General features: G+C 44.6%; 1 protein-coding gene across 4 annotated transcripts in view; it reads left to right on the forward strand.

Moving 5' to 3' along the window:
• The window catches only part of SYNE2 (spectrin repeat containing nuclear envelope protein 2), a 233,425-nt gene that overhangs the window by 83,545 nt on the left and 136,998 nt on the right, over positions 1–12,882 (forward strand). For all 4 annotated transcript variants that reach the window (XM_060271444.1, XM_060271437.1, XM_060271442.1 and 1 more), the window contains exons 33-39: positions 982–1,083; positions 3,306–3,506; positions 4,850–5,021; positions 5,679–5,791; positions 8,446–8,648; positions 9,861–9,980; positions 11,619–11,907. In XM_060271444.1, the coding sequence (XP_060127427.1) occupies positions 982–1,083; positions 3,306–3,506; positions 4,850–5,021; positions 5,679–5,791; positions 8,446–8,648; positions 9,861–9,980; positions 11,619–11,907 (1,200 nt within the window). The remainder of the gene's footprint in view (positions 1–981; positions 1,084–3,305; positions 3,507–4,849; positions 5,022–5,678; positions 5,792–8,445; positions 8,649–9,860; positions 9,981–11,618; positions 11,908–12,882) is intronic.

Genomic DNA, 12,882 nt, shown 5'->3' on the forward strand with positions numbered 1-12,882 from the left:
CTGGACCTAATGGTCAGGGGTCCCTTTACCTTTACCTTGGTTTACAAACTTAATTTGTTCCGGAGGTCTGTTCTTAAACCAAAGTGTTCTTAAACTGAGGCGCGCTTTCCCTACTGAGGCCTCCCGCCGCCAGTGCCCTTCCACCGTTTGGCTTCCAGGCGCAAGGTTCGCTAACTGGGACACCTACTTCCAATTTTACGGAGTTCGTTGCCCGAATAGTTCGTTAACAGGACTGTTTGTAGACTGTACACCTCCTTCTGGCAACTCCTGCAGCCCAGTTGGTGCCAAACATAGAATCATAGAATCCTAGAGTTGGAAGAGACCACAAGGGCCATCCAGTCCAACCCCCTGCCAAGCAGGAAACACCATCAAAGCATTCTTGACATATGGCTGTCAAGGCTCTGCTTAAAGACCTCCAAAGAAGGAGACTCCACCACACTCCTTGGTAGCAAATTCCACTGCCGAACAGCTCTTACTGTCAGGAAGTTCTTCCTAATGTTTAGGTGGAATCTTCTTTCTTGAAATTTGAATCCATTGCTCCGTGTCCGCTTCTCTGGAGCAGCAGAAAACAATCTTTGTTTTCTGTTGCGCTGCTTTCCATTGGACCACAAGGCCAAGAGGGTCTTGTCATCCAGGCAGCCCAGGACCTCCATGCACACTGCCCAGGCTTGCTCCCTGAACAGGTCACGGGAGGCAACACGGGAGGCAGCAGTTACAAGTTCCTGGTCTCTGCATCCACAGCAGGTGCTGTGATTCTCCAGCAGTTTGACTTTACCTTCAGAGATGCACTCCATTGTCTCTCGAGACAGACGGATGCCAGCAACGTTTTAATGATCGCGTTTTTTAGCTTGTTCTGTTTTTATCTGTGATTCTTCAAGCTCATGCCAAGTGGAAATCTGTCCAATGTCTCGTTTCTAATCTGCGGAACGAAAGTTAAAACTTGTTTGGCCCGTGAGATAATTTCGCCCTCTTTCTTCGTAGGCTGGCTTGAAGTCCCAACAAAAGAATCTAGAGGAGTTTGATGCAAAGGTGGATGAAATTCAGTATCTCCTCAATGGCTACGAAACCCCACTTGAATTGCAGGTAAAAGGGAGAGGGGGGGCAATCATTGCGATCACAATTCATCAGGAGGTTATGTATTGATATAGATATGATGCCTGCCACCAGGGGCAATGGTGTAGAGAAGGGGAGAAACAATCACAACCTTCTTTTTTTACCTGTGCATAGGAAGAAATGCAAAATAACACTAGTAAATATAATTTAAAAAATTCCTTCCAGTAGCACCTTAGAGATCAACTAGGTTTGTCATTGGTATGAGCTTTTGATTTCTGTATTTTAATGTTTTGTTGGAAGCTGCCCAGAGTGGCTGGGGGAACCCGGCCAGATGGGTGGGGTATAAATAAATTATTATTATTATTATTATTATTATTATTATTATTATTATTATTATTATTATTATTATGTGCATGCACACTTCTTCAGATACAGTCATACCTCAGTTTAAGTACACTTCGGTTTGAGTACTTTCAGTTTAAGTACTCCGCGGACCCGTCTGGAACGGATTAATCCACTTTCCATTACTTTCAATGGGAAAGTTCGCTTCAGGTTAAGTACGCTTCAGGTTAAGTACGGACTTCCAGAACCAATTACACTCATACTTCGGGTTAAGTACTCTTCGGGTTGAGTACTCTGCGGACCATCTGGAACGGACTAATCCACTTTCCATTACTTTCAATGGGAAAGTTCGCTTCAGGTTATGTACGCTTCAGGTTAAGTACAGACTTCCGGAACCACTTGTGTACTTAAACCGAGGTACCACTGTACACTGAAACAGAAGTATCTGAAGAAGTGTGTATGCACACGAAAGCTCATACCAATGACAAACTTAGTTGGTCTCTAAGGTGCTACTGGAAGGAATTTTTTATTTTGTTTCGACTACGGCAGACCAGCACGGCTACCTACCTGTAACTAGAACTAGTAAAAACAAAATAAAAAAAATCATTCCAGCAGCACCTTAGAGACCAACTAAGTTTGTCATAGGTATGAGCTTTCGTGTGCATGCACACTTCTTCAGATACACTGAAACAGAAGTCACCAGACCCTTATGTATAGTCAGAGGTCGGGGGGGGGGAGGTATTACTCAGAAGGGTGGAGGGAGTGGGTGATTGACAGACTGATAGCTGACGACTGCAAATGGTCTACAGGAAAAAGCAAGGTTGAGTAATACCTCCCCACCACCATCTGGCTATATATAAGTGTCTGGGGACTTCTGCTTCAGTGTATCTGAAGAAGTGTGCATGCACACGAAAGCTCATACCTATGACAAACTTAGTTGGTCTCTAAGGTGCTACTGGAAGGAAATTTTTATTTTGTTTCGACTATGGCAGACCAGCACGGCTACTTACCTGTAACTAGAACTAGTAAATATACTTAGGGTTTTACCCAGTGAAATTGTCTCATTGGCGAAAGGACATCTACATGTGTATCAGAACTTCTCTCTCTCCTTCAGACCTGTTCTGTGTTTCTCCTTGACCCTGTGGAGTGGGTGGGGGCATTTAGAGAAAAGAGAGGGAAGGGATGTTCCACTGCGCAAGTCCTTTTTCACACAGCACATACTTCTCCTACGGAACTTCCTCCCATGGGAGGCAGCAATGGCCACCAACTTGGCTGGCTTTACAAGTGGATTAGACCAGGCACCCCCAAACTGTGGCCCTCCAGATGTTTTGGCCTACAACTCCCATGCATAGTTCCGGCCTGAGAAATAAGGGACTGGACCGGAAGTAGCAGACCGGAAGTAGCGCTGCCGCCATTTTGGAACTGGGCAGAGCATGCTCAGAAGCTACTTTTGATGCTGCTCTGCCCTGTTCCAAAATGGCCGCCGCACCAGAATAAACCGGGGAAAACCAAAAAAATCCGTTTTTTCGGCTGGGGACAGCTGGAAAAACGGGGGTTTCCCGGGGAATACGGGAGACTTGGCAGCTATGCTCCCATGATCCCTAGCTAACAGGACCAGTGGTCAGGGATGATGGGAATTGTAGTCCAAAACATCTGGAGGGCCGAAGTTTGGGGATGCCTGGATTAGACCGATTCATGGAGGGTAAGGCTACCAGTAGCCGCTAGCTATGCTCCCCCTCCACAGTTGTGCTGGGAACCACAGGAGGGGAGAGTGTTGCTCTTGTGCTCAGGTCCTGTGTGTGGGTTTCCTGCAGGGACCAGGTCAGTCTCTGTGACGGTGCTTGGACTAGACTATCCAGCCAGGCTCTTTTTATCTTCTTATAGAAGTCCTCTGTTTCCCCCCTTTTCAGGTCATCAAATCATCTCTTTTGAACAAAATGGAGCTGATAATAAAGCAGTTACCGAACCAGTCAATACCCACTGAACTCAATGGCAACACAGCTGAGCTGAAAGAAGATCTTGACCTGGCCAAGACGCAGATTGGAATGACGGAATCGCTTCTCAGATCATTGTCTCCTTCTAACACCTTGGGGATTTTTGCTAAATTGGAGGTACTCTAAAAACACACAAACACCTACTCTGTCTCTCACTCTCCTTTGGTTAACACCAACGGTATCGTCTCTGGCTGCCTTCCGAACTGTATTCAGAACTTTCCTAATGCTGACAAAGGAATCTAAAGATTTATAGGGCTGGCACAGATTTAACAGGTTTTGGGAGCAGGGCCAGAGGGTGATATGTTTACACTATTGTTCCACTTGTGTGGCAAACTTCTTCTTGCACAGCAGAACTTCTCTCCCTGCATTATATTAGGGCAAAATGTGTTTTGCAAAATGTATTATTAGGCGAAATAGCGTACCAAAAGAAGAAATTCACACTCAAATGCTGATGAATTCTCACGAGGACTTTTTTTAAAAAATAAAAAAATTGGCAAACTTATGTGGAAATGTGGGGAACTGAACAAAAGACTTGAACAACAAAATACTGAAATAAATCCAATTTACAGATTTGCACATCTCTAGTGAGAGCACTTCAGGCACTTAAAGACTTCTGTCATATTCCTCCCGCACTCTGTTTCTTCGTTAAACATAGTTTCATCAGCCTTTCTTCTTAGGACATCTTTGATACCCTCGAACATCCTTGCTGCTACTCCTCTGAACCTGTTTTCATTTCCTTCTGGGGAATCCTTCTTAAAATGTGTTACCCAGAACTGGACACAGGACTCCACATGAGTTCGGACTAGTGCAGAAGAAAAAAAGGAATTTGATGGCTACTCTCTGTTATTTGCCCCTAGCACTTCTGAGCACAGGGATTCTGTTTAGCTATTTATTTTAAAGTATTTCTAGACCACTTTCCCAAGCCTTGCCTAGCCAAAAGCAGCTTGCGACGGCAAAACCCAGCGCAGAGGTATAGCAGCAATAGCACTAAGAAAATGGACAAATAAACAAAAACCCATCTACTACTGCTTGCTATCATGGCACCGGCAGGACTGTCCTCCCAAATCAGAGCCCTTCCTTGCCTGATTCCTTGATTTGGGGCTAGATGGCTGAATGTGAGTACCACCATTCTCCTCTTCAAGGGAAAGGCATCCCAAATGTTGAAGGTTCTATGGCTGGAATGACGTTATTCTACAAAATGGCGGATCACCAGAAAGTTGGGGTGGTTGGGAAAACAAGTGCCATGGGAAAGAGACAGAAGCTGGTACCTTTGAGTGGACTAGGGCAGGAAAGAAACAAGGGCCCAATCCTTTCACAGTGTATTTCCATAAAGCAGAGGTGAGGAATTGGATTTGGCCACCACCACCCATGGGCCATTTTTGATAGGTCATTGGGGCTGCTTATGAATACTACCAGCATTTATTAAAGAAGGATTGTTTTCTTTCTGTGTTTTAATTTAGGAGATACACCAGAAGATTCTTCAGCAAAAACACCATGTGAAGTTACTCGAGAAAGAGACGAGTTGTTTGAACCCCGAGGTGGTTGAATTAAACAAACAACTGAAAAGTGTCACTGATCTATTTGATTCCAAGATGCAAATGTTCCAGGATCACTCTATGACTCTCCTGAACTGTAAGTAAAAATAAATAAAAAAATAACATTACTTCTAGGCATCCCTTAAAAAAAAAGAAAAAAAGACATCCCTTATTTACGTTAATCAGCTACTCACACACTGGGCGGGTTCAACCATCAAACAAAGTCAAAGTGTGGTTTGTTTGAATGTCTGAAGTGCCCTAGATTGGATGCTTGAGACGGGCTTAGAAATGGCAGAGCCTAACACAGCTGCCATAGTGCCATACAGTGGTGCCTCGCTAGACGAATTTAATTCGTTCCACGGGTCTTTTCTTATAACGAAAAATTTGTCTAGCAAATCCCATAGGAATGCATTTAATTTTTTTAAAATTTTTTTTTGCCCATTTCAATGCATTCCTATGGGAAACCTCGATTCGCTAGACGGATTTTTCGTAAAACGAATTCGTCTAGCGAGGCAACCTCCGTTAGAAAAAACCTTTCGTTAAGCGGAAGTTTCGTTAAGCAGGGCATTCGTTAAGCGAGGCACCACTGTACTTCCTTTCAACTAGGGCAGCACTGTGGCAGTTGTATACACATCCCTTCTCTTCCTCCCTTCTAAACTTCAGTTACTTCTAGGAGGTCCACCATCTTACATTATTATTATTATTATTATTATTATTATTATTATTATTATTATTATTAAATTTCTTTCTGCAGACCATTGCCAGGATTTCTGTGACTGGTTCAGTAGCACCCGGCTAAATCTGAAGGAATGTTTTGATCCCTCAGAAACAAAAGAGATATTGGAAGAGAAAATTCAGCGGCTGGCGGTAAGGCACGAGGCTTGGACTTGGTGTTGCCTCCAATAGTTCAGTGTTCCTCCGAATGGCATGTGGGGAGGGCACCTATATATAGCTATAATGCACCAGTTTTTCACTAAAGAGGGAGAGAGGGTCATTGAACACGTAGATTTAATCTAGCTTTTCAGACACACGTTTACTCTAACAAGTGGAACTTGCAACAAAATATTGTCACATGGGCTGCTTCTGTTCTGCCCCTTTTCCCCTTTTGATCTTTCTCCCTAATTTTTCTGTCCCCCTTCCCTGAGAAGCTCAAAAATACCGAGCATGATCATTCTCATTGGGCTACTGTGCCCCCTTCTTAATTTTTTTTTGGAGTGTGTGTGTGTGTGTGTGTGTGTGAGAGAGAGAGAGAGAGAGATTGTCCTGTATTGGTTTTCCTCTCCCCCCCCCCCTACAAACAGTTAGACAGCATCCTGTTTTAATCCTCTTTGAGCTGGGTTGGCGGTTCCTCTTTCCCTTAGGGCTGCCTCCCCTTAAAGCAGAGCTTTCCAAACTTTTCATGTTGGTAACAGACTTTTTAGACGTGCATCATTTCGCATCACAGTCGTTCAGTTTTACCAGCAAACCGAAGGTTTAAACTAACCCCTTTCCAGGCCCTGGAAGAGCGCAGACTCAGAGAGGAGGTCACACAACACACTTGCACGCTGCAGCTGACACACTAACATCCGTGACACACAGTTTGGAAAGCTCTGCCTTGAAGGTTATTTGCTTGTCTGCCAGCCGTAGTAGCTCGTCTGCCACACCTATTGTGGGCAGGTGGTGGCTGTTTCGGCTACGCAACGGTCCTCACTCTGACAGCAAGTTTGGCATTGAGTATACATGCAGTGTAATTACGGCCCGTATTGAATGTGAGAATTTAGTCCCGGTCAAAAGCCTTGGCTTGATTTTGGGTGGCGGTGGAAGTGCTTCTCCAGGGTGTTTAGTCTTCGGGGTCCATTTACAAATCGTCCTTTGTTGCTACAGTCAGAGACGGATAAACATGAATGTGTGAGCCAGCCCATAGTGCAGGAGTGGGTATCCAGCTGTATTCCAGTTCCCGTCAGCTGCAGCCAGAAAGACCAATGGAAGCTGCAATGCAACATCTGTTGGAAGCGTATACAGTGGAACCTCGGTTTATGAACACCTCGGTTTATGAATTTTCGGTTTATGAACACCGTGGACCCATCTGGAACGGATTAATTCATTTTCCATTACTTTCAATGGGAAAGTTTGCTTCAGTTTATGAACAGACTTCCAGAACCAATTACACCCATGCTTCAGTTTATGAACGCTTCAGTTTAAGTACTCCGTGGACCCGTCTGGAACGGATTAATCCACTTTCCATTACTTTCAATGGGAAAGTTCGCTTCAGTTTATGAACGCTTCAGTTTAAGTACTCTGCGGACCGTCTGGAACGGATTAATCCACTTTCCATTACTTTCAATGGAAAAGTTCGCTTCAGTTTATGAACGCTTCAGTTTATGAACAGACTTCCGGAACCAATTGTGTTCATAAACCGAGGTACCACTGTAGTGCTCTTCCTGGCAAAGTTCAGCTGGCAACTTTATTGTACATATTTAGGCACCAGGCGAAAACATTTCTCTTCAACCAGGCCTCGGGCTGATTGACATCAGATGGCCTTTTAAATGTGTTGTGGGAGGGGGTCTATTGGTTTGCTATTGTTCTTAATTTTATTATGTATTTTGTGGTTTTTAGATTGTAATTTTAAGTTGTGAACTGCCCTGAGATCTAAGAATGAAGGATGGTATACAACAACTACTACTCTACTACTACTACTACTACTAATACAGTGGTACCTCGGTTTAAGTACACAATTGGTTCCGGAAGTCTGTACTTAACCTGAAGCGTACTTAACCTGAAGCGAACTTTCCCATTGAAAGTAATGGAAAGTGGATTAATCCGTTCTAGACGGGTCCGCGGAGTACTCAGCCTGAAGCGTACTTAACCCGAAGTATGAGTGTAATTGGTTCTGGAAGTCCGTACTTAACCTGAAGCGTACTTAACCTGAAGCGAACTTTCCCATTGAAGGTAATGGAAAGTGGATTAATCCGTTCCAGACGGGTCTGCAGAGTACTTAAACTGAAAGTACTCAAACCGAAGCGTACTTAAACCGAGGTACGACTGTACTAATACTACTAGTAGTAATAATAATGCCAGCCAAACCTCCCTAGGTAGGGCATTCCATACATGGAACCACTGCCGAAAGGGCCCATACTCGTGTTGCCACAATCCAGACCTCTCATGGAGTTGGTCCACGAAGAAAACCATTGATGATGACCGCAGGGTCTGCGTCCGTTCATATGGAAAGAGGCTGTTGCTTGAGCTATTGTGGTCCTGAACTGTTTAAGGCTTTATGGGTCTAAACCAGCACTTTGAGTTGGGCCTAGAAACTAATGGCAGCCAGCGCAGTTGGGCCACGATCGGTGTGCTACACCCAAACCATCTTGCCCCAGATGCCAAATTCTGCACCAGCTGAATTTGGCTTCTTACATTTTCCTCCGGATGGCACAGAGGGTATCCTGCTAAACGACTGCAGCAGCCAACAGATTTTAGCATTTTACACACACAAACACACGTACACACATATATTGTGTTTTGTGTTTGGGTTTATTTTTGTCCAGACCTTCCTAACCTTTGAAGGCAAAGGCAGTGCTTTCCAGGAGGTGAAAACACTCTTGAGCCAGGTGGAGAGCTATTTCCCCGAAGTGGACGTCAGCCACATGAGCAGGTGGATGAAGGGCCAAGAAGCAGAATTGCAAAGCATGATCAGCAGGTGCCAGGAGAGAGAGGGGGAGCTTCACTTCACTTTGCAGCAGTTTGCTAGGTAAGAAGGCCAAGTGCACTAGGCCCAGCTTATTTTAAGGACCACCAACAGCCCTTTTATGTATTTATTCGAGACGTTTCTATCCTACCTCGTGATTACGTTGTCTTCAAGGTCACCCACACAATATTATAACAATAAACGGCAGCAACAACAGAGACCCACAGAGAAGGAGATACAAGCCAGGGGAGGTCAGGTTCCAGCTTTGGGGGAGTGACTTTGGGGTTAGTTAGTTTGTTTTGGCTAGAATCCCAAGATCCACCACTCAGAGCAAGGTGTAAAGGGCATAGAATTAAAGGATTTTGAGTACCTCTTCACAAAAACCCACAAGCTTTCTTCATCCAGCTCAGCCGTAGAACTTTAGGAATAAATTCATCTTGCTGTTGCTGTTTTTAAAGATTTTCTTGGTTTACAAAAAATATGTGCATTGTCTCTTTTCTCAGGTTGTAAAGTCTTTTCTATATATCAGTGGTACTTGGTTGTCGAATTCAATCCGTTCTGGGAGTCCGTTCGACTCCTCGAACAGTTCGAAAACAAAGGCGAGGCTTCCGATTGGCTGCAAGAACTTCCTGCACTCAATCGGAAGCCGTGTTGGACTTTCGGCTTCCAAAAAAAGTTTGCAAACCGAAACACTCACTTCCGGGTTTGCGGCGTTCGGGAGCCAAAACGTCCAAGTTTTAGTGTTGTATACAGAATAAGGTTGGGGAGGGAGAAAAGAGGTGGGTTGGGGGGAGAAGTGGTTGCTGTTGTTGTTAAGCAATTGAGAACCAGCAATCTTTGCCAATCTGTGTCAAATCAGTTGGTGGAGCATGAGACTTTGGATCTCAGGGTCATGGGTTTGAGCCCTACGTTGGGCAAAATATTCCTCTTTCGCAGGGGGTTGGACTAGATGACCCTTGTGGTATCTTCCAACTCTACAAATTCCATGATTCTGTGAAATCAACCATAGGTCTGTCAGTCAACCCTGCCTTGCCCTCTCTTTTGTAAGCAATGCAACATGATAACGATAACTGTGAAAAGCAATAGTGGAAGAACAGAAACCAGATGCAGCATTAAAGATCTAGATAAATAAAGTGGTCTGGACTTGGTGCCTTAAAAGCTGGTAGTGGACTTAGTTGAACAGGGAGCAAGATCCTTTCACAGCATTTGCCTTAAATTGCTGTATAATTATTCTCATGTAATCCTTGTATTTATTTCCTTACATTTTTTTTTCAGACTTGAATATCTGTTCCGTAGCTTAGAGGAATGGCTAAGCCTTCAGGAAAAGAAATGGCAGGAGAATCAAGAAGAGAAGCCAAGACTGGAGCATTTTTATCAAATTCTTCTAAAACAGAGGTTTTTAAATATTTGTTCACTACTTTGGCCAGTTATACGGGATAAACAGATCATATGAAGTTGGATCATATGGATCTCTCAGCGGCTTTTGACACCATCGACCATAACATCCTTCTGGATCGTCTAGAGGGGTTGGGAGCTGGGGGCACTGTCATACAGTGGTTCCGCTCCTTCCTCCTGGGCCATGTTCAGAAAGTGGTGGTGGGGGATGAGTGTTCGGACCCCTGGGCTCTGACTTGTGGGGTGCCTCAGGGCTCGGTCCTCTCCCCCATGCTTTTTAACATCTACATGCAGCCGCTGGGAGAGATCATCAGGGGGTTTGGGCTGGGTGTCCATCAGTATGCGGACCAGCTCTACCTCTCTTTCAAATCAGAACCAGTGAAGACAGTGAAGGTCCTGTGTGAGTGTCTGGAGGCAGTTGGAGGATGGATGGCGGCTAACAGATTGAGGTTGAATCCTGACAAGACAGAAGTATTGTTTGTGGGAGACAGGAGGTGGGCAGGTGTGGAGGACTCCCTGGTCCTGAATGGGATAACTGTACCCTTGAAGGACCAGGTGCGCAGCCTGGGAGTCATTCTGGACTCACAGCTGTCCATGGAGGCGCAGGTCAATTCTGTGTCCAGGGCAGCTGTCTATCAGCTCCATCTGGTACGCAGGCTGAGACCCTACCTGCCTGCAGATTGTCTCGCCAGAGTGGTGCATGCTCTAGTTATCTCCCGCTTGGACTACTGCAATGCGCTCTATGTGGGGCTAATTTTGAAGGTGACCCGGAAACCACAACTGATCCAGAATGCGGCAGCTAGACTGGTGACTGGGAGCGGCCGCCGATACCACATAACACCAGTCTTGAAATATCTACATTGGCTCCCAGTATGTTTCCGAGCACAGTTCAAAGTGTTGGTGCTGACCTTTAAATCCCTAAATGGCCTCGGTCCAGTATACCTGAAGGAGCGTCTCAACCCCCATCGTTCTGCCCGGACACTGAGGTCCAGGACCGAGGGCCTTCTGGCGGTTCCCTCGTTGTGAGAAGCCAAGTTGCAGGGAACCAGGCAGAGGGCCTTCTCGGTGGTGGCGCCCACCCTGTGGAATGCCCTCCCATCAGATGTCAAAGAGAAAAACAGCTACCAGATTTTTAGAAGACCTCTGAAGGCAGCCCTTTTTAGGGAGGCTTTTAATGTTTAATAGATTATTTTATTTCATTTTTCTGTTGGAAGCCACCCAGAGCGGCTGGGGAAACCCAGCCAGATGGGCGGGGTATAAATAATAAATTATTATTATTATTATTATTATTATTATTATTATTATTATTATGGCAGCTAACATAAACTTGATAAATAAATAATTTTTTTAAAAAAGAGTAAATGTGGGTGTGGCTGAAGCTGCAGTTGTAAAGACTACATAAATGAATAAACTGAAGCAATTATTTTAAAATGTTTTTTAAAGCACCAAGAATACATTCTTTTAGATAAATATACCCTGAATCCCACCAAACCCCTCATTGAATAAGTTCATTGAATGAGTTAAATGTTTAACAAGAGCTGTCAACAGTTGAAGCACACCTCTCACCTATGGTCCCTTACGTTGCAAAAGAAAATAATCTGGTTTTTTTTTTGTGTGTGTTTTTCTTTTCTCCTCCAGAGAGTCATTTGATTCTCTTGCTTGGCTGGCAAATTCTTTGAGGGACTCTGGTTTATCTAAGGAGGAAGTCGTGCTGGTAAACCCTCAGCTTGTCGACAGGTACAAGACGCTGCTCACCTGTGTCTGTAAAAGCCTTGACGTTTCCCAGGTACTTCTAGCGGAGGAAAATAATTTTGAAGAACTTGCCCAGAATATGATCCGCTGGATGCAAAGGCTGAAAGACACAATCTTAGGCCTAAGCTCTATGGAATCCAAGGCAGCGCTGGAAGAAAGCCTGGAGAAAATAAAGGTACTAAACGAGACAACTCACATTGTGTGATGTGATGCTGTTCCCCTTGAACCTCTTCACTCACTGCCAGCTCGATTGACTCCAATCTGGACCCTGCATTGGTGAATTGACATAGTAGCATCATGACGTAGAATTGCAGCACTATGGCACACAGGGATCCTCCGGAAAATGTGTTTATTTGAGCATTAATCCTGGCTTGGTTTCATAAGGCTTTTGCAGGGGTTCAATTATACCTGGTCTTTATTGAGCACTCTTTTACTGATTTGGGCCCCGTCTGCACTATACATTTAAAGGAGTTTGTTGTTGTCTTCTCATGAGGTGGCCAAAGTATTGGAGCCTCAGCTTCAGGCTCTGTCCTTCCAGTGAGCACTCAGGGCTGATTTCCTGAAGAATGGATAGGTTTGATCTTCTCGCAGTCCATGGGACTCTCAAGAGTCTCCTCCAGCACCATAATGCAAAAGCATCAATTCTTCGGTGATCAGCCTTCTTGATGGCCCAGCTCTCACTTCCATAGCTTTAACTTCCATAGCTTTAACCATAGCTTTAACTATACGGACCTTTGTAGGCAAGGTGATGTCTCTGCTTTTTAAGATGCTGTCTAGGTTTGTCATTGCTTTTCTCCCAAGAAGCAGGTGTCTTTTAATTTCGTGGCTGCTGTCACCATCTGCAGTGATCATGGATCCCAAGAAAGTAAAATCTCTCACTGCCTCCATTTCTTCCCCTTCTATTTGCCAGGAGAGTCATGCATTTCCCCCTCCCCAAAGAATTATGGGAACCGTAGTTTACTAAGGGTGGCAAAGGGTTGTTAGGAGACCTCTGTTCCACAGAACCACAGTTCTCAGAGTTCCCTCGGAAAAGGGACTTACTGCTAAATCTCTCTGAGAATTGTAGCATTTGCAAACTGACATACCCTGTTTCTCATATTTTAAGACATACCCATAAAATAAGCCATAGCAGGATTTTTAAGCATTCAAT

Source organism: Zootoca vivipara, chromosome 1, assembly GCF_963506605.1.
Source record: "Zootoca vivipara chromosome 1, rZooViv1.1, whole genome shotgun sequence".
NCBI classification, from domain to species: Eukaryota; Metazoa; Chordata; class Lepidosauria; order Squamata; family Lacertidae; genus Zootoca; species Zootoca vivipara.